Source organism: Bufo gargarizans, chromosome 2 (assembly GCF_014858855.1).
Source record: "Bufo gargarizans isolate SCDJY-AF-19 chromosome 2, ASM1485885v1, whole genome shotgun sequence".
In the NCBI taxonomy this organism is placed as follows: domain Eukaryota; kingdom Metazoa; phylum Chordata; class Amphibia; order Anura; family Bufonidae; genus Bufo; species Bufo gargarizans.
The window spans coordinates 37,913,756-37,940,887 of NC_058081.1; the positions used below are offsets into that span (position 1 = coordinate 37,913,756).

Here is a 27,132-nt window from a genome sequence, read left to right on the forward strand (position 1 = left end):
ATATTCTTGTACATAGGGGCAGTATTATAGTAGTTATATTCTTGTACATAGGAGCAGTATTATAGTAGTTATATTCTTGTAGATAGGAGCAGTATTATAGTAGTTATAGTCTTGCACATAGGAGGCAGTATTATAGTAGTTATATTCTTGTACATAGGAGCAGTATTATAGTAGTTATATTCTTGTACATAGGGGCAGTATTATAGTAGTTATATTCTTGTACATAGGAGCAGTATTATAGTAGTTATACTCTTGTAGATAGGAGCAGTATTATAGTAGTTATATTCTTGTACATAGGAGCAGTATTATAGTAGTTATATTCTTGTACATAGGGGCAGTATTATAGTAGTTATATTCTTGTACATAGGAGCAGTATTATAGTAGTTATATTCTTGTACATAGGAGGCAGTATTATAGTAGTTATATTCTTGTACATAGGAGCAGTATTATAGTAGTTATAGTCTTGTACGTAAGGGTCGGGGTTTAGCATTGGCACCTTTTAGCCAGATGCCGAAGCTTCTTCCTTCTGTGTTGTCTCTATAGCGTCTCCATGGTTTGAACAACCGATTGATACAGGTTTTCTTGAAATATAATTATCTGCTCCTTATAAAACTTCATGCAGAGATTCATATTAGATCTGGAAAAAGTGGTGCTGGAGGGCTAGAACCACTATGCTGCCCAACATGTTCTGACAGGTCAGTCACAGTTTGCATATCTATATTTTCAATGAAGGGAGGACAGAGTTCTGTTCTAGATCTGGAACCCCTATTTGTAATTGACATGCCCCTCAGCTGATTTCCTGGTGCTATCACCAGAAAGTCACTGGTAATGTAATCCCCTAATACATATGTGAAAGTTCCCTTTATAATTCTAGGAAGCAGGTACTAGTGCACGGTATGGTAAAAGGTGGAGCTATAATGAGACAGGAAGTACAGTCGGTCAGAAAGTCATTACTTCAGTTACTCTGCAGAGAGCCCGGATAGCTCAGTCGGTAGAGCATCAGACTTTTAATCTGAGGGTCCAGGGTTCAAGTCCCTGTTCGGGCGTAAAGTTTTAGCATAATTTAAAAAACCAACACATTATTGCCATGAGGGATTTTCATCCGTTCTTCATTGCAAAACTCTTCCAGTTCTGTGAGATTCCTGGGCCATCTTGAATGTACTGCTCTTTTGAGGTCTATCCACAGATTTTCAATGATGTTCAGATCAGGAGACTGTGAGGGCCATAGTAAAACCTTCAGCCTTTTGAGGTAGTTTCAGGTTGCCAATTCCTCAATTTGAAATGTAATTAAGAAATGGCAGTTAACAAGAACAGTGAAAATCTGTGGATAGACCTCAAAAGAGCAGTACATGCAAGACGGCCCAGGAATCTCACAGAACTGGAAGAGTTTTGAAAGGAAGAATGGATGAAAATCCCTCAAGGACTGAAAGACTCTCGACTGGCTACAAAAAGCGTTTACAGGCTGTGATACTTGCCAAAGGGGGTGCTACTAGGTACTATCCATGCAGGGTGCCCAAACTTTTGCTTTGACCCCTTTTCCTTTTTTTGTTTTTTTTTTATGTAAAAGATAAAAAAAAAAAATAGCTTTCGCCTAAAATACTAAGGGAACGTGTCATTTATAACTATATGACTTTTGGAGATCATTTCATCTTTAACTTGTTTCACTGTTCACAGTTATAGTAATTGTGACTAGGGGTGCCCAAATTTTAGCTTGCTACTGTACATAGACGGCAGTGTTATAGTAGTTATATTCTTGTACATAGGAGGAAGTATTATAGTAGTTATATTCTTGCACATAGGAGCAGTATTATAGTAGTTATATTCCTGTACATAGGAGGCAGTATTATAGTAGTTATATTCTTGTATATAGGAGGCAGTATTATAGTAGTTATATTCTTGTACATAGGAGGCAGTATTATAGTAGTTATATTCTTGTACACAGGAGCAGTATTAGGGTCCATTCACACGTCCTGTTTTTTTTCATCCTGAAAAACGGTCCGTTTTTTGCGGATCCGTTGTTCCTGAAAATGTTTCCGTATGTCATCCGTTTTTGCGGATCCGCAAAAAACGGAAACATGTATACATTTCAATAATCAAATAAAGTTGTTTGGATTTCTTTGAAAAAAAATTGAAAAAATAAAAATAAAAAAAAAATTTGTTATGTGTTTCCAGGAACGGAATCCGCAAAAAACGGATGACATACGGAATGACATCCGAATGTCATCCGTTTTTTGCGGATCCATTGACTTTGTATTGTACCAGGATCCGATTTTTCAGGACAAGAATAGGACATGTTATATATTTAAACGGACATGCGGAACGGAACAACGGAAACGGACAGCACACATTGTGCTGTCCGATTTTTTCCAGGACCCATTGAAAATGAATGGGTCCAGATCTGGTCCTGATCTGTTCCTGAAAAAACGGAACAGATCAGGAAAGAAAAAACGGACGTGTGAATGGACCCTTATAGTAGTTATATTCTTGTACATAAGAGGCAGTATTATTGTAGTTATATTCTTGTACATAAGGGGCAGTATTATACTAGTTATATTCTTGTGCATGGGAGCAGTATTATGGTAGTTATATTCTTGTACATAGGAGGCAGTATTATAGTAGTTATATTCTTGTACATAGGAGGCAGTATTATAGTAGTTATAGTCTTGTACATAGGAGCAGTATTATAGTAGTTATATTCTTGTACATAGGAGGCAGTATTATAGTAGTTATATTCTTGTACATAGGAGCAGTATTATAGTAGTTATATTCTTGTACACAGGAGCAGTATTATAGTAGTTATATTCTTGTACATAGGAGGCAGTATTATAGTAGCTATATTCTTGTACACAGGAACAGTATTATAGTAGTTATATTCTTGTACATAGGAGGCAGTATTATAGTAGTTATATTCTTGTACATAGCAGTATTATAGTAGCTATATTCTTGTACATAGGAAGCAGTATTATAGTAGTTATATTCTTGTACATAGAAGCAGTATTATAGTAGTTATAGTCTTGTACATAGGAGGCAGTATTATAGTAGTTATATCCTTGTACATAGGAGGCAGTATTAGTTATATTCTTGTACAGAGGAGCAGTAGTATAGTAGTTATATTCTTGTACACAGGAGCAGTATTATAGTAGTTATATTTTAGTACATAGGAGGCAGTATTATAGTAGTTATATTCTTGTACATAGGAGGCAGTATTATAGTAGTTATACTCTTGTATATAGGAGCAGTATTACAGTAGTTATATTCTTGAACATAGGAGCAGTGTTATAGTAGTTATATTCTTGTACATAGGAGGCAGTATTATAGTAGTTATATTCTTGTACATAGGAGGCAGTATTATAGTAGTTATATGCTTGTACATAGGAGCAGTATTATAGTAATATTCTTGTACATAGAAGTATTATAGTAGTTATATTCTTGTACATAGGAGGCAGTATTATAGTAGTTATATTCTTGTACATAGGAGGCAGTATTATAGTAGTTATATGCTTGTACATAGGAGCAGTATTATAGTAATATTCTTGTACATAGAAGTATTATAGTAGTTATATTATTGTACATAGGAGGCAGTATTATAGTAGTTATATTCTTGTACATAGGAGGCAGTATTATAGTAGTTATATTATTGTACATAGGAGGCAGTATTATAGTAGTTATATTCTTAATCAAATTTCTTTTTATTGAAGAAAACGCAAATAGTCATGTGACAATTTAATCACTTAAATACCAGGCGCAGCTGGACAAATGCTTATTCACTAAGCGCATGAATTCAAGTGCAGTGGCGACATGACTCAATAACACATTAACACGTGCATAAAAGTAATTAATACGGAAAAGTAAAGACAAGACATGGGAAGAGGGGAGGGGGAAAAGGAGGTAAGGAGGGGGGGGTAATAGATGTCTATCATATGCTTCGTGTGAATCTAGAAGTTACGATAAAGCTTCCAAGGGGACCATGTTTTGATAAACTTTGCTCTAGAGTGAGTCTCCCAGTGAGCAAGCTCCTCAAACCGGTAAAGCTGATCCACCTTCTCGGTCCACATCAAGAGGGATGGAGGAGAATCATTTCTCCATAACAATGGAATCAATAGGCGAGCTGCTGTTATAAGCATAGTCGGTAGATTTAACCTTGAGGGGGTCAGCGTGTCATTAGGACACCATAACATTAGGAGCTTTGCGTCTAATCTAACCTGGTTTTTACAGATCTTATTTATAATAGTTTCGATCTCTATCCAGAAAGGCCGGATCTTTTCACAATTCCACCATATATGTGAAAGAGAACCAACATCTCCTCCGCACCTCCAGCAACGGTCGGGGATATCAGAATTGATCTTATGTAGATATTCTGGTGTTTTATACCATCTTGTGAGCAATTTGTATGAGTTAGCTTGTATCTTAATGCAACGGTTGAATCCGTGTGAGTGTGTGAGGATAAAAGCTTTCTCAGGTTCTGACAAAGTTATGGATAACTCCTTCTCCCAAGCTGAGAGAAACCACAGATCTGGAGGGGCGGAGGAGAGCAGCTCCTTGTATAATGTGGAGAGAGGCTTCCGCGGGCGTTGGCCTACTGAAATCTTCCCCTCCATCCATGAGGGATCATTTGTGGGCCGTGGGACCTTTTCAATAAGCTTTAGGTCCTTTTTAAAGGCCATAACTGCCAAAAAGGAAGCCTTTTGGACCTTTGGAAGAGCGAAAACATCACTCCAATTTAAAGCACCAGACTCAGATGTAATGTCTTGTAACCTTAAGCTAGATAGTAGGGCCCAAATTCCTGATGGTGCAGTGGTGGCGGGATGAATATGGGCCTGAAGCAGGTGCAGGGGGATATTCATACTAGGGAACTTAAGAACTGACGCCTGATATAGTTTGGACCACTCCAACAGTAAGCCCTTCCACAAAGGCGAGGCATAAATGTTATTAGCAGTACTTTTCCGCAAACCCCATAAGACCAGTTTATCTTTATAGGTGAGCATATCACACTCCAATTGGGAGACAAGATTGAGAGGGCGCCAGGAGAGGAGGCTTAGAGCTCTGCTTATCATTGCCGCTTTATAGTAAAGGTATATGTCTGGCAGGCCAAAACCTCCCAATCTTTTCTCCCGAGTGAGGGTGGTGTATGCTATTCTGGGGGGCTTACCCGACCATACTAAATGCTGAGAAGATTCTGCGGACCTCCACAAAGAAGGAATGGGGTAGCCAAATTGGTAGTGTTTGAATGAAGTAAAGTAGTCTAGGGACAATGAAGGCTTTAATATAATTCTTCCTTCCAATCCATGAAATGAACGGGAGTTTTAGGGATTGCAGGTGTGCTCTAATAGATCTAAGTAAAGGGGCCTGGTTAAGCTCGTAAAGGTCCTCTGGATTCGCTGATATATGGGTGCCCAAAAATGGGATTGACTTGGGGGCCCACGTAAATGCCGTGGAGCGTTTGATCATTTCTATGGAAGTGGCTGAGCAGGAAATATTTAGGGCCTGTGACTTACCATAATTGATCTTGAAATTAGAGACCAAACCATATTCCTCAAAAAGAGCTTGGAGCCTGGGAAATGAGGTCGTGGGATTGGACGTGATGACTAAGAGATCATCTGCAAAGGCAGCTGTCATATGGGTATGAGATCCCAAGGTAATCCCTTGTATGCCCGGATCTTGCCTAATTTTAGCCAGCAGTGTCTCCATAACAATAACAAAAAGGATAGTAGTTATATTCTTGTACATAGGAGGCAGTATTATAGTAGTTATATTCTTGTACACAGGAGCAGTATTATAGTAGTTATATTCTTGTACATAGGAGGCAGTATTATAGTAGTTATATTCTTGTACATAGGAGCAGTATTATAGTAGTTATATTCTTGTACATAGGAGCAGTATTATAGTAGTTATATTCTTGTACAGAGGAGCAGTATTATAGTAGTTATACTCTTGTATATAGGAGCAGTATTATAGTAGTTATATTCTTGAACATAGGAGCAGTGTTATAGTAGTTATATTCTTGTACATAGGAGCAGTATTATAGTAGTTATATTCTTGTACATAGGAGGCAGTATTATAGTAGTTATATTCTTGTACATAGGAGCAGTATTATAGTAGTTATATTCTTGTACATAGGAGCAGTATTATAGTAGTTATATTCTTGTACATAGGAGCAGTATTATACTAATTATATTCTTGTACATAAATGTAGGAGCAGTATTATAGTAGCTTTTAGGGATGAGCGAATCAACTACGGATGAAACATCCTGAGTTCGGGAAATGTTTTTTTCCAGTATAAATCAATTTCTGAAGTTATTATGCAAAGTCTCGCGAGACTTCGTGAAGTAATAACTTCGGCTCATACATTCTAATACAGTATTGAAATTAAGTTTTATGCGAAACATCCGAAGTTGATTCGCTCATCTCTAGTAGCTATATTCATTTACATAGACGAAGTATTAAAGCATTTATATTGTTGCACCTAGGGGGCAGATTTATAGTAAATATAATAATTTTAAGCGTCTAAATTCTAAGGAGAAAATTATAATGTTTGAAATGTAAACTATCTCCTATTACACACAAGACAGTCTCCATAATCCCAACTGTGTGTAGCAGGTAAAGGCATGCCAAAAGTCTGACAGATAAGTGTCATGCTCTTCAAGATAATAGTAGGACATTATTGTTGTTAGCAGGCTTTTCTGGCTAGATAAAGACCAGATGGTCCATCTTGACTGACTTTTTTATCTCTACTTCTAAGCTATTTCTTCTGTTACATGCTTTCATTACTATTTCCATCCAAAATTCCCTTTTTTCATTTGCCTAATCATGTGATCAAATTCTTATAATTCTTATAATTCAGTATTAAGGAGGATTCTGCCAAAAATTAAAACTAAATTTATGTGGGATTTTCTTCATATGGGTTTCCTGTGACTAAAGGGATTTTCTACAACGCCTTGAGAGGTTGTATGGGATTTACCAGTGCCTAGTTGCTGCAGCGCTGCTCCAAATAGGCACGGCCACTACCCAGCATTATAGTACCCCTTTAACCCCTGTTAGAGATTTTTTCATGAGGGTCCATGAACTTAAAGGGGTTGTCTCACTTCAGCAAATGGTATTAATCATGTAGACAAATACAAGGCACTTACTAATGTATTGTGATTGTCCATATTGCCTCCTTTGCTGGCTGGATTCATTGTTCCATCAAATTATACACTGCTCGTTTCCATGGTTACGACCACCTCCGCACTGCAGATATGAGGTGGCCAGGACCGGAGCTGTGCAGTGCATGCATGCCTATGTGTCCTCCCATGGTTCTGACCACCGGAGACGCCAACGTTTTTTCCTGTAGCGTGCAAGCCCGACCACCTCTGCTGAATTGCAAGGTGGTCGTAACCCCTGGAAATGACTAGTGCATGATGCAATTGATAAATGAATCAAGCCAGCAAAGGAAGCAATATGGACAATCACATTACATTAGGAAGTGCCTTGTATTAACAACTTTCTCTACATGATAAATACCCTTTGCTGAAGTGAGACAACCCCTTTCAGTTCCTGGGCCGTAATGCAAAATCTGCAAGAGGGGTTCTGAACTACCATCTGACATTTGTAATACTTATGTGTTGTTTTGTGGCAGAGCTCAGGTGCTATTGCTGCCTCCGCTCCCCTATACCTGTGCCCCTGTCTAGAACCTTTATAGTGGAGCTTTTGGTGTTGGGTGATCCATTGAATGAGGAGTGCACATACTTATGTGACGAAATGCATGCAGAAGGTATTTGAGTGGGGTTAGGTGGGCACCATGAGCAAGTTAGGTGTTTTCCCTTCTGCTTCTTCTTCCTTCGCAATTGTACTGAAACACTGCGCAATCTGCAGCTGCATCCCCCTCCTCTCCCCCCTGCCTGACTCTATTTACTGTCTTTGACTACACAGAGTTTTTGGTAACTGGGAAATTTCCTGAACATGGAGTCAGATTTTTTTTACGTGCGGATATTCGGTACAAATATGAATCTCGTAATCATCATTTATTGTTTCCTATAGGTGGCATCGAATTGGAATTAGTGTAGAAGGAAAAAATGTGACGATGATTGTTGACTGTGAGAAGAAGCAGACCCAATACCTGGACCGTGGGGACGATTCTATTATTAGCACTGACGGCGTCACCCTGTTTGGGACACGGCTACTAGACGAGGAGGTATTTGAGGTAGGTCTTGAGAACAAGCAGCCATCTGTAATCGGGGTCTTCTTACCTTAATCTGCCTTATCTACATGTTTCATGAGTTTGACCCTTTTTTTTTCTGTAAATTTGTACCTGTTCACACTGGTTGCCATTCAGTTCTTTGGACCTCATAATTAAGAAAATATGGCCTGACATGACAACTGGGTAAAAGTCATTTTACATAGAGAGTTGCATGATATACGCAATCCTTCCTTGTATGTGCGAGCCAAATGTGATAGAAATTCATTTTCTATTTGCTTATATTGGTATATAATGACCTTAGAGTAAAGTAAGGCCTTGTAATACTGTCAACTAAAGGTCCACCAAACTGCTATAGAGCTCTGTTTTCCAGATAGAAAGCTCCAAACCTCCTGTCTAGATATAGAATTAAAACTTAAAATTCAGACTTCAAGAAGTCACCATGATATACTATAATTTTCTTTCTTACAACTATGGGGTGCCTGGAAGCATATATAGAATGCAGTGATAAAATAGTATACAATTTTCTCCTAAGCTCCCTCTAGTGGTGGCTGCAGGCAGACAGAATTTTATTGTTTAAAGGATAACTGTCATATTTTCATCAAATAAATCTATTTTAGCATATGTTTTTTTTATTTTTTTCTTCTTTATTGATTTTCTCTGAAACAAAGCAGCCGGTCCGATCACCGTAAAAAACAAACCCCCAGAATGGATACTCATCTCCCTCCTTCCATAAGAAACGAACCCTATCCAACCGCCCCCCCCCCCCATTCCCGCCCTCCCGAGCCAGCCCACGGCTGTCGCAGGGGCGGCGGGCGGCACCCACCACCATTTCAGATTATTTCCTACTGTTCATACTACACTATAGAACATACCATTGTCACCATATGTACGAGAGTTTTTCTGTCTAGGCATCCCCAATTTTTATTATTTATCAATTCCACTCCAGCCCTACATCTTCCGATTATGTGCGATGTTTCTCCCCTTTACATTTAATATGCTCAATCAAATTCCTTTACTCTATTCATTAATCTTTCCCACTCTAGTAGAGTAGGGGCCCTATCCTTCACCCAATTCCTCAGAATTAATACCTTGGCCGCCAGAAATCCCTTCAACCACCGACTCTGTTCACTTTTTAGTACTTTGGGTTTAACCTTCGAAGGAATTATCCCGAGTATGACGAATTCGATAGGTAAAGGGGGGTTATTCTCTGTGCTTAACTCCATGCCCTGGAATATATTTTCCCAAAAAATCTTTATAGCCAGGCAACTCCATAGCATATGAACATATCCGGCATAAGGGCAAAGGCATTTCAAACAACAAAATTATTTTTCTTTATTTCCGTACATTTTGGACAACAGGCCCGGAGTTAGATATAACCGATTTATATTTAAAATTGTGTCAGCCGGTGCTGGCGCGCGAGAGAGGCCTTCTTTTTATTTTGATATGCCTCCCGCCATTGCAGTGAGTTATCTACCCCTAAATCCGCTTCCCATTTAAGAACACTTTTAAATTTAAAAACAGTGCTTAATTCCTTTCTAAATCTAGTATAAATCAGTGAAACCCAGATTTTTTTCCTGTAAGAAGTGTAACAAAAATTTGACTTCACATATATGCGAGTGCATGCTTAAGTTGAGCATATCTATAGTGACTTAATACCGTAATTGGTGTCTCCTGGAATATTTACCCTATAGGTTTTATTTTACCAACCGTGTGTTTTAGCATATGTTCCTGCTGCAGCAGAATTATGCATAAAGCAATAAACAGTTTTCCTTGAGTTTCCCCCTTAGTTACAGCTGTTTTGAATCCTACATTATGAGGATCTTCTCCAGATGACTCCTCTGCCAGTTCTCTGAGGCCAAAACTGCATTCCCTCAAGTCACATACAAACTTGCTGTAGCCAGCAGCTTCCTGCCAGCCAATCAGATTGGATTACTGAGAGACACGCCTCTTCACTCTGAAGCCTAATGCAGGCATGCAGTGTGAAGGACCGCCCCTCTGTCTGCCTAGCCGGAGACAGATGAGCCATAGCAGCGGTCTTTTAAGGGAGCAGTGGAAAGGGACAGGAGACATTAATGAAAGCTGTGATTATAAGGTAATTACAATTATTTTGACAATTATTGACAGACTAACTCGGGTATACATGCCTAGCTCTAATAAACTAGCAAATTGATGATCTGTATCACAGAAAATACTGAACTCTATTAAGATTTTTTTAAGAAATCAATCAGTACAAAATTTTGGACCTACATAGATTTAAAAAAAATGGTGTTCAAGGGTGGATATTCACTCACATTTCACTTAGGGCTCATGCACACGAACGTATTTTCTTTGCGCTTCAGGTTTTTTTTGCGGACCGTATTCGGAACCATTCACTTCAATGGGTCCGCAAAAACAACATAAGGTACTCCGTGTGCATTCCGTTTCCGTATCTCCGTTCCGCAAAAAAGTAGTGCATGTCCTAATATTGTCCGCAAATCACGGTCAAAGGCCCCATTCAAGTCAATGGGGCCGCAAAAAATACGGAACGCACACAGAGCACATCCGTATGTCATCCATATTTCATCTATATTTTGCGGATTCATACTGTAGAAATGCTATGCCCAGCCCATATTGCTCATGTGTTTGGTGAATAATAAGTTACTGTTTCCGTTTCTGATGCACAAAAAACAGGTCGCATACGGAAACTATACGGATATGTTTTGTGGAATAACGGAACGGAAGAGGACTTAAATCAGAGAAAAAAAACCCCTCAGATATGGAACAATGGATCCGTGAAAAATGGACCGCAAAACAACAACGGTCGTGTGCATGAGCCTTTAGAATTTGGTTAAGGCCTCTTGCACACAAATGTTTTTTCTTCAGTTTCCGTTCCGTTTTTCGCGTTCCGTATGCGAGCAGTATACAGAACCATTCATTTCAATGGATCCGCAATAAAAACTGAAGGTACTTTGTATGCCTTCTGTTTCTGTATTTCCGTTCAAAGATAGAACATGTCCTATTATTGTCCGCATAACGGACAAGGATAGTACTGTTCTATCAGAGGCCAGCTGTTCCGTTCCACAAAAAACAGAATGCACGCGGGCGTCATCTGTATTTTTTGCGGATCTGTTTTTTGGGGACCGCTAAATACTGAAAAAGCCATATGGTCGTGTGCAAGAGGCCTAAAGCGTTGGCAGAGCCCACACAGCGTTTTTTTTCTTTTTACATATATTTTTATTGTAATTTGTACAATATGGTGCGGCTCACACTTTGTACAATGGAAAACGTGGGTGCACCTCCAATTTGGGAACCCCAATCCCAACGGATGTTGTATCAATTATAATAAACAATGGGGGGCGCACCACTGTCTGGATTGATTGGAGCAACTCCTTAGATATGAATATAATACATTTATTTAAAATATCAGAAACAACATAAAAATATAAAAATATATCTAAAATTTACCTTGAATAAAATAAACAACAAGTTTTTTTTATATTTTCCAAAACTAGTGGCAGAAATCTGTGGCTAGTTTTTCCAGCCTATAGATTTTAGCCAGGAGCTGGACAATACTGTCCACAGACCAAAACATGAATAACATGACCCCAAAGATGTAGTTGGCGATCTCATCATAAAATTCCCGGGTGGTAGATTTCATCACATATTTTTTCTTTCCATGCACTCTAATTTAATATATATGTTTTCAGTTTTGCAACAATGTAATAATGTCCCGTTATTTCGCTGTGTCAGTAGCAAAGTCCCGTTGCATATCGGTACTAATGTCCCGCTTTAAATTTGCTTTTCAGTGAGACTTCGGATTTGTTTATGCAGTGTTCCACTTTATAGTGTTGCAATCCCCTTGGATGGGTTGCATCGGGTACAGTGTATTGTCAGGGCAGTGCACTTATCCCTATTGTAGAAGTCCTTTCTGTTCCACGTTAGTTCTCAGCACGGCTACTAGTTCACCGGCGCACTCCTTTGGATACACGTGTCCGGACCACGTGCCCCTAGTTTCCGTTTTTCACCAGGTTGCTGTTCAGATCCTGGAGATTATGGTGCTCACCGGGTAGTTTGAAGTTCTAGTTGCGCGTTGTGCTGGCAAGTTGAACCAAAGCAACCGCTGTACCTTTTTCACCCTAATGCTTTTTCCACCCTTCTACTGTCGTTTTTCGGTGCTTACTGTTATCGACATCCAGCTTATGGTGACAAAGTGCCAAACATGTTTCGGAGCTCCCTGCTCCTTCCTCAGTGGCTATAAGTCACCTCTATGAGCCCAGCTTTTTATACACCTTCTTTCATTCACCTTAATTGGGTTGGAGGCATAAATCCAAAACCTGTGCATGGATCGTATACTCATGTGCGTGTATTCCTAATATCTTAGTACTATTTCATCAGAAACATTTACATCACTCATGCAGTTAAATTATCTTACTTTATACACACAAAAAAAAATGTATGTTCATTTATGCTGTGGTAAATGTGCATTTTTGACGCGTTTTATTCCCATTGCACCCAAAAAAAATTGCGTAGCTGGGGGGCGAATCTGGTACCCATGGCAGTACCGCATGTTTGAAAATAAAAATCGGATTCGTACCAGAAATAATTGTGTGTTAAAATATGTTGAATCCCCTCTAAAGAGAATAATATTTGTTCCTCATTTAATTCACTTTCCCTTTGTAGGACAGTGTGTAAGGCTACGCAAACTTGTTTTTGGCGCAATGGGAATATGAAACCATTCGGCCAAAGCTGGGGGAGGGTCTGGTACTCTGGCGACGTTTTATAGACAACATTTTAATTATATGGGATAGGAGTGAGAGTGAACTGGGACAGTTAAATGCAATAAATTCCAACTCCAAAAATGTGAGATTCACACCAAACATAGATAGGGAACAAATTACCTTTTAAGATCTTGTAATATCTGTGCAAGAAAACAAACTTACCTGTAAAACACATCGAAAAACAGCGACATCCTTTTTAATAGTTGCCACCTTCCGAGATGGTTGACTAAAGTACCTGTCAACCAATTTCGGCGATTTAAGCAGAACTGTAGTGAAGAAGAAGCTCAGCAACTGTCAACGGAGTTTATAAACAAAGACTACCCGCGAGAAAATATTGAAACATCATTAGAACAAGTAAGGAAAATGAAAAGGGAAACATTTTTTGAGTCAAAAAATCCAAAAGTACAAAAAGAGGAGGAAATTAGAATTGTACTCCCATTTAATTCCCAATATAGAACAATGGAGAAAATAATGACCCAACATTGGCACTTACTTAAGGATAAGGTTATGGGATCATGGTTGCCAACACACCCTAAAATCACATGTACCAGAGCCCCATCATTAGGCAATAAAGTCGCCCCAACAATGAAAAGTCAGAGTAAAACCACCTCAATTACGGAATGGGCGGATGTAAAGGTTTTTTTTAAGTGTGGAAAATGTGGTAATTGCCAAATTACAAAAGGCTCTAGGAAGACGAATATAATTTGCTCCACACAGAACAACTATAAATGGGAGATTAGGGAATTTTTTACATGTAACTCGAAGAGTGTCATCTATATGATACAGTGCCCCTGCAATAGGCAATATATAGGGAGGACCGAACGAACCCTCAAAAAGAGAATTGCAGGGCACATAAACAACATACGAAAAGGGTTAGAGACACACACTCTCTCTGAACATATTAAAGATCATCATTGCAAAACCCTAGTGGTATGCTCTTCACGGCAATTGAAAGCATTCAATATAAATGGAGAGGGGGTGACCATATAGCCTGTATGTCTCGGGCGGAATCGAGGCAAATTTTCGACTTCGAAACTCTAACCCCACAAGGCCTCAATGCAGACATGGAGTTATTTGGCTTTTTAGAGTAATAGGAAAATGAATGAGGGTGGGGACCTGGCTCTAATGGGTAATCGGTGTCCTGGTTTCCCCTCGGATCCGGACCACTCCCCTATCCACAAGCAAAGGTGACTATATATTCGTCTTCCATGTACCAATGAATTAAATGAAAAGAAGAAACAATAGAGAGACAACTAATATATCTTGATAAAGTAGTAGAAATTTCCAAATAAGAATGTTGGATAGATTTTGATTTATAGAAATGTTAGATAGCAATGAAAAAAGAGTCTTGGTAGAAAAAACGCATGTGTATGAAAAAAAAAAAGCATCAAAAACGCACCATTACCGTCGGTAACACAAAGTAGCGTAAATTAACATAACATTATTATTATTATTTTTTTTACAAACAATGAAACCCTTAGAATAATTATAATAAGAAAATGTAGTAGAAACCATATGATGTGAACGGCAAATATATTCAGATAAACGCAAATGGTACACAGCAAGGATAAATGACTGTACACAGAAAAAACTTATGTATATGAAAAAATGCAATGCATCACCACCGCAGTAAATGGAAAATGTGTATAAAGTAAGACAATTTAACTGCATGAGTGATGTAAATGTTTCTGATGAAATAGTACTAAGATATTAGGAATACACGGCACATGAGTATACGATCCATGCACAGGTTTTGGATTTATCCCTCCAACCCAATTAAGGTGAATGAAAGAAGGTGTATAAAAAGCTGGGCTCATAGAGGTGACTTATAGCCACTGAGGAAGGAGCTCCGAAACATGTTTGGCACTTTGTCACCATAAGCTGGATGTCGATAACAGTAAGCACCGAAAAACCACAATAGAAGGGTGGAAAAAGCATTAGGGTGAAAAAGGTACAGCGGTTACTTTGGTTCAACTTGCCAGCACAACACGAAACTAGAACTTCAAACTACCCGGCAAGCACCATAATCTCCAGGATCTGAACAGCAACCTGGTGAAAAACGGAAACTAGGGACACGTGTATACAGAGGAGTGAGCCGGTAAACTACCGAGGAATTTACGAGGAATTTAAAGCGGGACATTAGTACCGATATACAACGGGACTTTGCTACTGACACAGGGAAATAACGGACATTATTACATTGTCTCAAAAACTGAAAACATATATATTAAATTAGAGTGCATGGAAAGGAAAAATATATGATGAAATCTACCACCCGGGAATTTTATGATGCGATCGCCAACTACATCTTTGGGGTCATCTTATTAAAGTTTTGGTCTGTGGACAGTATTGTCCAGCTACTGGCTAAAATCTATAGGCTGGAAAAACTAGCCATAGATTTCTGCCACTAGTTTTGGAAAACATAAAAAAACTTGTTGTCTATTTTATTCAAGGTAAATTTTAGATATATTTTTATGTTGTTTCTGATATTTTAAATAAATGTGTTATATTCATATCTAAGGAGTTGCTCCACTCAATCCAGACAGTGGTGCCCTCCATTGTTTATTATCGTTTTATTGTAGTTTTTCATTTTTGCAATACAGTAACTATACGAAGTGGAGAAAAGCCAACAACACAAAACATCAGTTTGATATTACATATATATAATATACAGAAGTTGGGCATACAGAAAAAAATAGGAAATTATATTTGTCAGGCCGAGGCCTAAAGGGTCCCTAGGTGGTCAAACATGTGGCTTTTTATTCTCTATTCAATGCTATCTGAACCATAAACTATGGTGGATTGTAAGACAAACATGCTGCTCAACAAGGAGAAATGCTTAAAGAGAACCTGTCATCAACTTTATGGTGACCTCACTCAGGGCAGCATAAAATAGTGACAGAAATGCTGATGTCAGCGGTGTGTCACTCATGAGCTAAAAGTAAGTGGTTGCCAAGAACCAGCATCATAATCATTGCAGCCCAGGCCTTGAAAAGAGTCAGATCTACCTGAGAAGAGTCCTGGTTATCCATAATCTCCTGCTCTCCTGACATCTGCTGATGATTGGCAGTTCTCTCCTAGAGAGAAAGGGAGAAAACTAGGTAGAAGACTGTCAGACATCAGCAGGTGGGCAGGAGAGCAGGACTTCATGAATAACCAGGACTCTTCTCAGGTGGCCGGGACTCTTTTCCAGGCCCAGTCTGCAATGATTGTGATGTTGGTTCTCGGCAACCACTTACTACTAACTTATAAATGACAGATCAACTCACCTGTCTCTACTTTATTCTGTCATTATTATGGACAGCATAACGTTGATGACAGGTTCCCTTTAAAGGGGTTTTCTGAGATATTTTTCCTTATGACTTATCCTCTGGATAGGTCATCAGTATGTGATCATATGGGTCCAACACCCAGGACCCCTGCTGATCAGTTGTTTGAGAAGGCACCGGCACTCGCAGTAGCGCTGTGGCCTCATTGAAGCTTTCTCTAGGCCATGTGACATCACGCCCATCGGTCACATGGCTTAGGCGCAGCTCAGCTGCATAGAAGTGAATAGGGCTGAGCTACGATACCGAGCACAGACACTATACAATGTATGGCGCTGTGCTTTATAAGCAGAGAGGAGGCCATGGAGATACTGCAAGAGCCGGTGCCTTCTCAAAACAGCTGATCGGCAGGGCCCCCAGGTTTCAGACCCCCACCGATAGATCATCAGTAAAAATATCTCAGAAAATTAATTAAATCTTGAATTTAAAAGGGTTGTGTCAGAGTGACCTACACACAGGATAGTTGATAAGTGTCTGATCGGTGGGGGTCCAACTGCTCGGACCACCACGATCACGAGAATGGATGCCCTGTGAATGGACCTGGTGGTCAGACCCGATTCTCATCTCCTATCCTGTGGAATCGTCAAATCGTCATTCTGGGACAATCCTCCATAAGTAAAATACTACATAGTAACCTACCTGTCAATTGATAGAGGACCAAGCAGAGAACCGTCTGCAAGCAGTGTCAGCTTCTTTATGTCATGACTTTCTTGTGCTGGTAACGTTGCTTCTCAGCCAGCAGTGGGAAAGTCAGTATTCTTAAACATTACAAGGATCAAGAATCTGGTTATCACCCCATTCACTCACAGTTTCTGTCACAAAAAGCCATGGTGGATATCTCTTACTTACGACCCCCAACTATGTCATTTATTGCAATCGCTAGAATGTAGTACTTCATTTCTCCTGTAGTGGCCACTGCAGGGAAAATGTATTGCCTATACAGTGCTGATCGTCGGAACTGTGTCAATCAGCTGATCAGCTTCTTCTTAAAATGGGATCCTCTTCATTAGACCATGACTAAATTATAAGAAAACAAATCCAATACGTTATATATAATCAATCAATCTATCCATCAATTAATCTCAAATCTCAATTTTTTAAGTGGTATTTTTCTGAGTTTATGGCTATATTGTTGTAGAATTTAACATAAAAAATCCACAAAAACACCATTTGTGAATACACTGTAGGATTCCAGTTATAAAGTAAAAGGTACCCACCCGGTTTGAGTTCAATTCCCCTTTAAACAATTTAGACTGATGTTTTTAGTTTAGAAGCATGGGGGTGATAGCTGTAACTCATGCTAGAGCATTGTGGGAACATATTATAGCTGGCATCTTATAAGATTTATATATATATAAGCTTAGAGCCTCAGCACTGGAGCAGGATCTATGAGAATCTCATTTGTGGCCACTTATGAGAATGGGAACATATGGTGGTCACTCAGCAGTTTTGGTAGGACACAGTATTCAGCCGAGTTATGTATGATTCAGTCCCCTGTGACATCCAGTAATGCAGGACGATGTTACTTGTTTCCCATGCACTGTGTGTTTTGTTGTGGTATCTGACAATGTTCATGGAGTGGGGAGAGGGGGGTCTCGCTGGGGAAAGGCGTGGGATGGAAAATACTATGAACATCTGCCTGGACTGAACGTATTAGGATGGAAAAGGAGGGAGAGGAATGAGAGAGAGTACAGCACAGGAGATGTGATTATGGTTCAGGGGATAGGTCAGTGATACATGGCTTCATGCAACATCTATCTGCTAATCCTAAATAATGGTGTGGTACAGGGCTCCAAAGTCCTCAAAGTGGACACGTAAACAGTCCGAAAAAGTGTACGCCTTCACAGTCCTATGAACTTAACAGTTCTATAGGTATTGGACATATCTCCACAGTTCTACAAGTATACAGCTCTATAGTCCTACAGATATACATTTCCACAGTCCTACAGGTATACAGCTCTACAGTTCTAAAGTATAGATCTCCACAGTCCTACAGGCGAACATCTCCACGTCCACAGTCCTACAAGCGCACATCTCAACAGTTTGATAAGCGCACATCTTCACAGTCCTAAAGGTATACAGTTCCATTCTCCTACAAGTGTACATCTCCACAGTCCTACAGGTATACAGATCCACTGTCCTACAAGTGTACAGCTTTACAGTCCTCCAAGTGTACATCTTGATAGTCCTCTATAATTCTTCAAGTGCATAGCTCCACAGTACTACAGATGTACAGCTTCACAATGCTATATGTATACAGCTTCACAGTCCTACAAGCACATAGCTTAGGTCCTACAATTGCATTATCAACAACCAATTATTCCTGGAATTCAGATACCTTTGATCATTGATGGTGCCAGCAGGGAAATGACAAGGTATTTGATTTCCCTCTACCTCTGTAGGATAATACCAGAATTGACAAGGGACAGCAATCTAATAAATGACGTTACACTTGGAAATTGTGTACTTTGCATTCTGCTGATATAATGTCTAGGTTGGGTACAGATCATAGATTCACTTTAAGCATTTTAAATATAATGTAATTCCCCAGTGTAGCCTGGATTTATGTAGATAAGACTCAAAGTCTTCCCAGTGCTTATTTCTGAATCATGCACCAAGATAAATATTTTTCCTCATGTCATCTGTGATAAGATCAGATATTCATTTTGCTGCTAATCAATAACAGAGGGTAGTAGAGAGAGGAAATACTTGTACCCTCTTTGTTTCTACCGCTGACCATTCTGTCCAGAATGTTTGTCTTTTGTTGGGGTCTTCAGGCGTCTCAATGTTATGTTATGAATCCATGTATTTGGCATTATACCATATGTCCCACCTATCTGTAAAAGAGCCTCTTCATCACACCACTAAATTAATACAGGTCCAGAGCTATCCCTCTAAACAAATCCAGACCAAGGACCCCAAGACAAATCCACACCCCTACATTAACACAGGGCCCAGTCCAGGCCCCATAAATAAATGTAGACCCCTAAACAGATACAGATCCCATATCAAACCCAAAATAAATACAGACCCAAGAACAAACCCCATCAACAAATATAGACCCCAGACTAGATCCCCTAAATAAATACAGATCCTGGGCCAGACCTTGGAGATACTCAGCCCTCTTTCACCATAAGGGACTTGTCTGTGGAGCAGCCCAATAGGGAAGAGGACTGAAGGAACAATGAGAGGTATGGAATTTATCAGGAATTTGGGCACCCAGGAGACTTGCCTGCTTTAGCAGGACTCCCATTATAGAAGGTCTCCTATTTTGCTGGACCATCCCCATTCTTGGGGAGCTAGTATCCTTTATACAAACTCTAAAAATAATTCCCTGGTTATGGAACCTCTCTGCAGTATTCCACCAATCTGGGCTTTTTGGCAGAGAAGCCAGAAAGAAGCCCTTTCTCAGTAAAAGACACATCAAAGTTTGCAAAAATGCACCTACACAAATCTCAGACTGTGAGAAAAAAAGATTCTCTGGTCTGATGAAACCAAGATTGAATTCTTTGGTCTCAATTCTAAAAGTCATGTTAAGAGAAAACCAGATATTGGTCATCACTAGAGTTGAGCGAACACCTGGATGTTCGGGTTCGAGAAGTTCGGCCGAACATCCCGGAAATGTTCGGGTTCGGGATCCGAACCCGATCCGAACTTCGTCCCGAACCCGAACCCCATTGAAGTCAATGGGGACCCGAACTTTTCGGCACTAAAAAGGCTGTAAAACAGCCCAGGAAAGAGCTAGAGGGCTGCAAAAGGCAGCAACATGTAGGTAAATCCCCTGCAAACAAATGTGGATAGGGAAATGAATTAAAATAAAAATTAAATAAATAAAAATTAACCAAAATCAATTGGAGAGAGGTTCCATAGCAGAGAATCTGGCTTCCCGTCACCCACCACTGGAACAGTCCATTCTCAGATATTTAGGCCCCGGCACCCAGGCAGAGGAGAGAGGTCCCGTAACAGAGAATCTGTCTTCATGTCAGCAGAGAATTAGTCTGCATGTCATAGCAGAGAATGAGGCTTCACGTCAGCCACCACTGCAACAGTCCATTGGCATATATTTAGGCCCAGCACACACACAGGCAGAGGAGAGAGGTCCCGTAACAGACAATCTGGCTTCATGTCAGCAGAGAATCAGTCTGCATGTCATAGCAGAGAATCAGGCTTCACGTCAGCCACCACTGCAACAGTCCATTGGCATATATTTAGGCCCAGCACACACACAGGCAGAGGAGAGAGGTCCCGTAACAGAGAATCTGGCTTCATGTCAGCAGAGAATCAGTCTGCATGTCATAGCAGAGAATGAGGCTTCACGTCACCCACCACTGCAACAGTCCATTGGCATATATTTAGGCCTAGCACACAGGCAGAGCAGAGAGGTCCCGTAACAGACAATCTGGCTTCATGTCAGCAGAGAATCAGTCTGCATGTCATAGCAGAGAATGAGGCTTCACGTCAGCCACCACTGCAACAGTCCATTGGCATATATTTAGGCCTAGCACACAGGCAGAGCAGAGAGGTCCCGTAACAGACAATCTGGCTTCATGTCAGCAGAGAATCAGTCTGCATGTCATAGCAGAGAATCAGGCTTCACGTCAGCCACCACTGCAACAGTCCATTGTCATAAATTTAGGCCCAGCACCCAGGCAGAGGAGAGAGGTCCCGTAACAGACAATCTGGCTTCATGTCAGCAGAGAATTAGTCTGCATGTCATAGCAGAGAATCAGGCTTCATGTCAGCCACCACTGCAACAGTCCATTGGCATATATTTAGGCCCAGCACCCAGGCAGAGGAGGGAGGTCCCGTAACAGAGAATCTGTCTTCATGTCAGCAGAGAATCAGTCTGCATGTCATAGCAGAGAATGAGGCTTCACGTCAGCCACCACTGCAACAGTCCATTGGCATATATTTAGGCCTAGCACACAGGCAGAGGAGAGGTTCATTCAACTTTGGGTAGCCTCGCAATATAATGGTAAAATGAAAATAAAAATAGGATTGAATGAGGAAGTGCCCTGGAGTCCAATAATATATGGTTATGGGGAGGTAGTTAATGTCTAATCTGGACAAGGGACGGACAGGTCCTGTGGGATCCATGCCTGGTTCATTTTTATGAACGTCAGCTTGTCCACATTGGCTGTAGACAGGCGGCTGCGTTTGTCTGTAATGACGCCCCCTGCCGTGCTGAATACACGTTCAGACAAAACGCTGGCTGCCGGGCAGGCCAGCACCTCCAAGGCATAAAAGGCTAGCTCTGGCCACGTGGACAATTTAGAGACCCAGAAGTTGAATGGGGCCGAACCATCAGTCAGTACGTGGAGGGGTGTGCACACGTACTGTTCCACCATGTTAGTGAAATGTTGCCTCCTGCTAACACGTTGCGTATCAGGTGGTGGTGCAGTTAGCTGTGGCGTGTTGACAAAAGTTTTCCACATCTCTGCCATGCTAACCCTGCCCTCAGAGGAGCTGGCCGTGACACAGCTGCCTTGGCGACCTCTTGCTCCTCCTCTGCCTTGGCCTTGGGCTTCCACTTGTTCCCCTGTGACATTTGGGAATGCTCTCAGTAGCGCGTCTACCAACGTGCGCTTGTACTCGCGCATCTTCCTATCACGCTCCAGTGCAGGAAGTAAGGTGGGCACATTGTCTTTGTAGCGTGGATCCAGCAGGGTGGCAACCCAGTAGTCCGCACAGGTTAAAATGTGGGCAACTCTGCTGTCGTTGCGCAGGCACTGCAGCATGTAGTCGCTCATGTGTGCCAGGCTGCCCAGGGGTAAGGACAAGCTGTCCTCTGTGGGAGGCGTATCGTCATCGTCCTGCCTTTCCCCCCAGCCACGCACCAGTGATGGACCCGAGCTGCGTTGGGTGCCACCCCGCTGTGACCATGCTTCATCCTCATCCTCCTCCACCTCCTCCTCATCCTCGTCCTCCTCGTCCTCCAGTAGTGGGCCCTGGCTGGCCACATTTGTACCTGGCCTCTGCTGTTGCCAAAAACCTCCCTCTGAGTCACTTCGAAGAGACTGGCCTGAAAGTGCTAAAAATGACCCCTCTTCCTCCTCCTCCTCCTCCTCCTCCTGGGCCACCTCCTCTTCCATCATCGCCCTAAGTGTTTTCTCAAGGAGACATAGAAGTGGTATTGTAACGCTGATAACGGTGTCATCGCCACTGGCCATGTTGGTGGAGTACTCGAAACAGCGCAACAGGGCACACAGGTCTCGCATGGAGGCCCAGTCATTGGTGGTGAAGTGGTGCTGTTCTGTAGTGCGACTGACCCGTGCGTGCTGCAGCTGAAACTCCACTATGGCCTGCTGCTGCTCGCACAGTCTGTCCAGCATGTGCAAGGTGGAGTTCCACCTGGTGGGCACGTCGCATATGAGGCGGTGAGCGGGAAGGCCGAAGTTACGCTGTAGCGCAGACAGGCGAGCAGCAGCAGGATGTGAACGCCGGAAGCACGAACAGACGGCCCGCACTTTATGCAGCAGCTCTGACATGTCGGGGTAGTTGTGAATGAACTTCTGCACCACCAAATTCAGCACATGCGCCAAGCAAGGGATGTGCGTCAAATTGGCTAGTCCCAGAGCTGCAACGAGATTTCGCCCATTATCACACACCACCAGGCCGGGCTTGAGGCTCACCGGCAGCAACCACTCGTCGGTCTGTTGTTCTATACCCCGCCACAACTCCTGTGCGGTGTGGGGCCTGTCCCCCAAACATATGAGTTTCAGAATGGCCTGCTGACGTTTACCCCGGGCTGTGCTGAAGTTGGTGGTGAAGGTGTGTGGCTGACTGGATGAGCAGGTGGAAGAAGAGGAGGAGGAAGCCGAGAAGGAGGAGGTGGCAACAGGAGGCAAAGAATGTTGCCCTGCGATCCTTGGCGGCGGAAGGACGTGCGCCAAACAGCTCTCCGCCTGGGGCCCAGCTGCCACTACATTTACCCAGTGTGCAGTTAGGGAGATATAGCGTCCCTGGCCGTGCTTACTGGTCCACGTATCTGTAGTTAGGTGGACCTTGCCACAGATGGCGTTGCGCAGTGCACACTTGATTTTATCGGATACTTGGTTGTGCAGGGAAGGCACGGCTCTCTTGGAGAAGTAGTGCCGGCTGGGAACAACATACTGTGGGACAGCAAGCGACATGAGCTGTTTGAAGCTGTCTGTGTCCACCAGCCTAAATGACAGCATTTCATAGGCCAGTAGTTTAGAAATGCTGGCATTCAGGGCCAGGGATCGAGGGTGGCTAGGTGGGAATTTACGCTTTCTATCAAATGTTTGTGAGATGGAGAGCTGAACGCTGGCGTGTGACATGGTTGAGACGCTTGGTGACGGAGGTGGTGGTGGTGGTGTTGGTGGTACATCCCCTGTTTGCTGGGCGGCAGGTGCCAACGTTCCTCCAGAGGCGGAGGAAGAGGCCGAGGCGGCAGCAGTAGAATAGGCCGAGGCGGCAGCAGCAGAAGAGGTAGCAGGGGGAGCCTGAGTGACTTCCTTGGTTTTAAGGTGTTTACTCCACTGCAGTTCATGCTTTGCATGCAGGTGCCTGGTCATGCAGGTTGTGCTCAGGTTCAGAACGTTAATGCCTCGCTTCAGGCTCTGATGGCACAGCGTGCAAACCACTCGGGTCTTGTCGTCAGCACATTGTTTGAAGAAGTGCCATGCCAGGGAACTCCTTGAAGCTGCCTTTGGGGTGCTCGGTCCCAGATGGCGGCGGTCAGTAGCAGGCGGAGTCTCTTGGCGGCGAGTGTTCTGCTTTTGCCCACTGCTCCCTCTTTTGCTACGCTGTTGGCTCGGTCTCACCACTGCCTCTTCCTCCGAACTGTGAAAGTCAGTGGCACGACCTTCATTCCATGTGGGGTCTAGGACCTCATCGTCCCCTGCATCGTCTTCCACCCAGTCTTGATCCCTGACCTCCTGTTCAGTCTGCACACTGCAGAAAGACGCAGCAGTTGGCACCTGTGTTTCGTCATCATCAGAGACATGCTGAGGTGGTATTCCCATGTCCTCATCATCAGGAAACATAAGTGGTTGTGCGTCAGTGCATTCTATGTCTTTCACCGCTGGGGAAGGGCTAGGTGGATGCCCTTGGGAAACCCTGCCAGCGGAGTCTTCAAACAGCATAAGAGACTGCTGCATAACTTGAGGCTGAGACAGTTTCCCTGGTATGCATGGGGGTGATGTGACAGACTGATGGGGTTGGTTTTCAGGCGCCATCTGTGCGCTTTCTGCAGAAGACTGGGTGGGAGATAATGTGAACGTGCTGGATCCACTGTCGGCCACCCAATTGACTAATGCCTGTACCTGCTCAGGCCTTACCATCCTTAGAACGGCATTGGGCCCCACCATATATCGCTGTAAATTCTGGCGGCTACTGGGACCTGAGGTAGTTGGTACACTAGGACGTGTGGATGTGGCAGAACGGCCACGTCCTCTCCCAGCACCAGAGGGTCCACTAACACCACCACGACCATGTCCACGTCCGCGTCCCTTACTAGATGTTTTTCTCATTGTTATGGTTCACCACAACAACAAATATATTATTTGGCCCAATGTATTGTATTCAAATTCAGCGGGATATAAATTTGAGGCCTAGTATTTAGGCGCTGGGTGACCGGTATGGATTTAGTGACAGAATTAGACTTGGAAATGCACAGAAGCGTGTGTGTGAAGTTATTCTGAATGACCCTATGTGCACCTTCAATATGATCTACCCTTTTAGGGATAGATTTCAAATAGCTCTGATATAGCAGAAACGACTAAATTATGAAATTGCTAAATTGGGAATTGTATTTCAACCCAGAACAAGAAATGTGCTTGAACGGACACTAAATAACTCGCCCAGCTACAGCACTAGGGACAGATTTAGCTGGATATAAATTTGAGGCCTAGTATTTAGGCGCTGGGTGACAGGTATGGGTTTAGTGCCAGAATTAGACTTGGAAATACACAGTAGCGGGTGTGTGTGAAGTTATTCTGAATGACCCAATGTGCACCTTGAATATTATATACCCTTTTAGGGATAGATTTCAAATAGCTCTGATATAGCAGAAACCACTAAATTATGAAATTGCTAAATTGGGAATTGTATTTCAACCCAGAACAAGAAATGTGCTTGAACGGACACTAAATAACTCGCCCAGCTACAGCACTAGGGACAGATTTAGCGGGATATAAATTTGAGGCCTAGTATTTAGGCGCTGGGTGACAGGTATGGGTTTAGTGCCAGAATTAGACTTGGAAATACACAGTAGCGGGTGTGTGTGAAGTTATTCTGAATGACCCAATGTGCACCTTGAATATTATATACCCTTTTAGGGATAGATTTTATATAGCTCTGATATAGCAGAAACCACTAAATTATGAAATTGCTAAATTGGGAATTGTATTTCAACCCAGAACAAGAAATGTGCTTGAACGGACACTAAATAACTCGCCCAGCTACAGCACTAGGGACAGATTTAGCTGGATATAAATTTGAGGCCTAGTATTTAGGCGCTGGGTGACAGGTATGGGTTTAGTGCCAGAATTAGACTTGGAAATACACAGTAGCGGGTGTGTGTGAAGTTATTCTGAATGACCCAATGTGCACCTTGAATATTATATACCCTTTTAGGGATAGATTTCAAATAGCTCTGATATAGCAGAAACCACTAAATTATGAAATTGCTAAATTGGGAATTGTATTTCAACCCAGAACAAGAAATGTGCTTGAACGGACACTAAATAACTCGCCCAGCTACAGCACTAGGGACAGATTTAGCGGGATATAAATTTGAGGCCTAGTATTTAGGCGCTGGGTGACAGGTATGGGTTTAGTGCCAGAATTAGACTTGGAAATACACAGTAGCGGGTGTGTGTGAAGTTATTCTGAATGACCCAATGTGCACCTTGAATATTATATACCCTTTTAGGGATAGATTTTATATAGCTCTGATATAGCAGAAACCACTAAATTATGAAATTGCTAAATTGGGAATTGTATTTCAACCCAGAACAAGAAATGTGCTTGAACGGACACTAAATAACTCGCCCAGCTACAGCACTAAGGACAGATTTAGCGGGATATAAATTTGAGGCCTAGTATTTAGGCGCTGGGTGACCGGTATGGATTTAGTGACAGAATTAGACTGGGATATGGCCAAAAAATAAACAGACTATTGCTGGTTAAATGCACTTGGTGTGACAGCTTCACCCTGATGTAGGCTTTAGCCAAAAAACAACCACACCATTGAGGGTTAAATGCACTTGGTGACAGGCGCAGCTTGCCCCTGATTTAGTATATGGCCAAAAAATGAACAGACTATTGCTGGTTAAATGCACTTGGTGTGACAGCTTCACCCTGATGTAGGCTTTAGCCAAAAAACAACCACACCATTGAGGGTTAAATGCACTTGGTGACAGGCGCAGCTTGCCCCTGATTTTGTATATGGCCAAAAAATGAACAGACTATTGCTGGTTAAATGCACTTGGTGTGACAGCTTCACCCTGATGTAGGCTTTAGCCAAAAAACAACCACACCATTGAGGGTTAAATGCACTTGGTCGCAGCTTGTGCTGGCGCACCACAAGACACAAAATGGCCGCCGATCACCCCAGAAAAATGTGACTGACAAACGGTCTGGGCAGCCTAAAAACAGTGAGCAATTGAGGATCAGCAGCTCAATGATCCACAGCTGCAGATCGATCAGTTAATCAAGTCCTTTGGAGGAGTTAATCTGCCTAATCTCGCCCTACTGTCGCAGCCGCAACCTCTCCCTACGCTAATCAGAGCAGAGTGACGGGCGGCGCTATGTGACTCCAGCTTAAATAGAGGCTGGGTCACATGGTGCTCTGGCCAATCACAGCCATGCCAATAGTAGGCATGGCTGTGATGGCCTCTTGGGGCAA

General features: G+C 42.2%; 1 protein-coding gene and 1 non-coding gene across 3 annotated transcripts in view; both read left to right on the plus strand.

Annotated features, from left to right (window-relative positions):
* Positions 1 to 27,132, plus strand: part of COL5A3 (collagen type V alpha 3 chain) — a 219,994-nt gene that overhangs the window by 62,449 nt on the left and 130,413 nt on the right. For both annotated transcript variants that reach the window (XM_044278772.1, XM_044278773.1), the window contains exon 4: positions 8,017 to 8,179. In XM_044278772.1, the coding sequence (XP_044134707.1) occupies positions 8,017 to 8,179 (163 nt within the window). The remainder of the gene's footprint in view (positions 1 to 8,016; positions 8,180 to 27,132) is intronic.
* On the plus strand, positions 974 to 1,046 carry TRNAK-UUU. The gene has a single exon. It is a non-coding gene; the product is annotated as a tRNA-Lys (tRNA).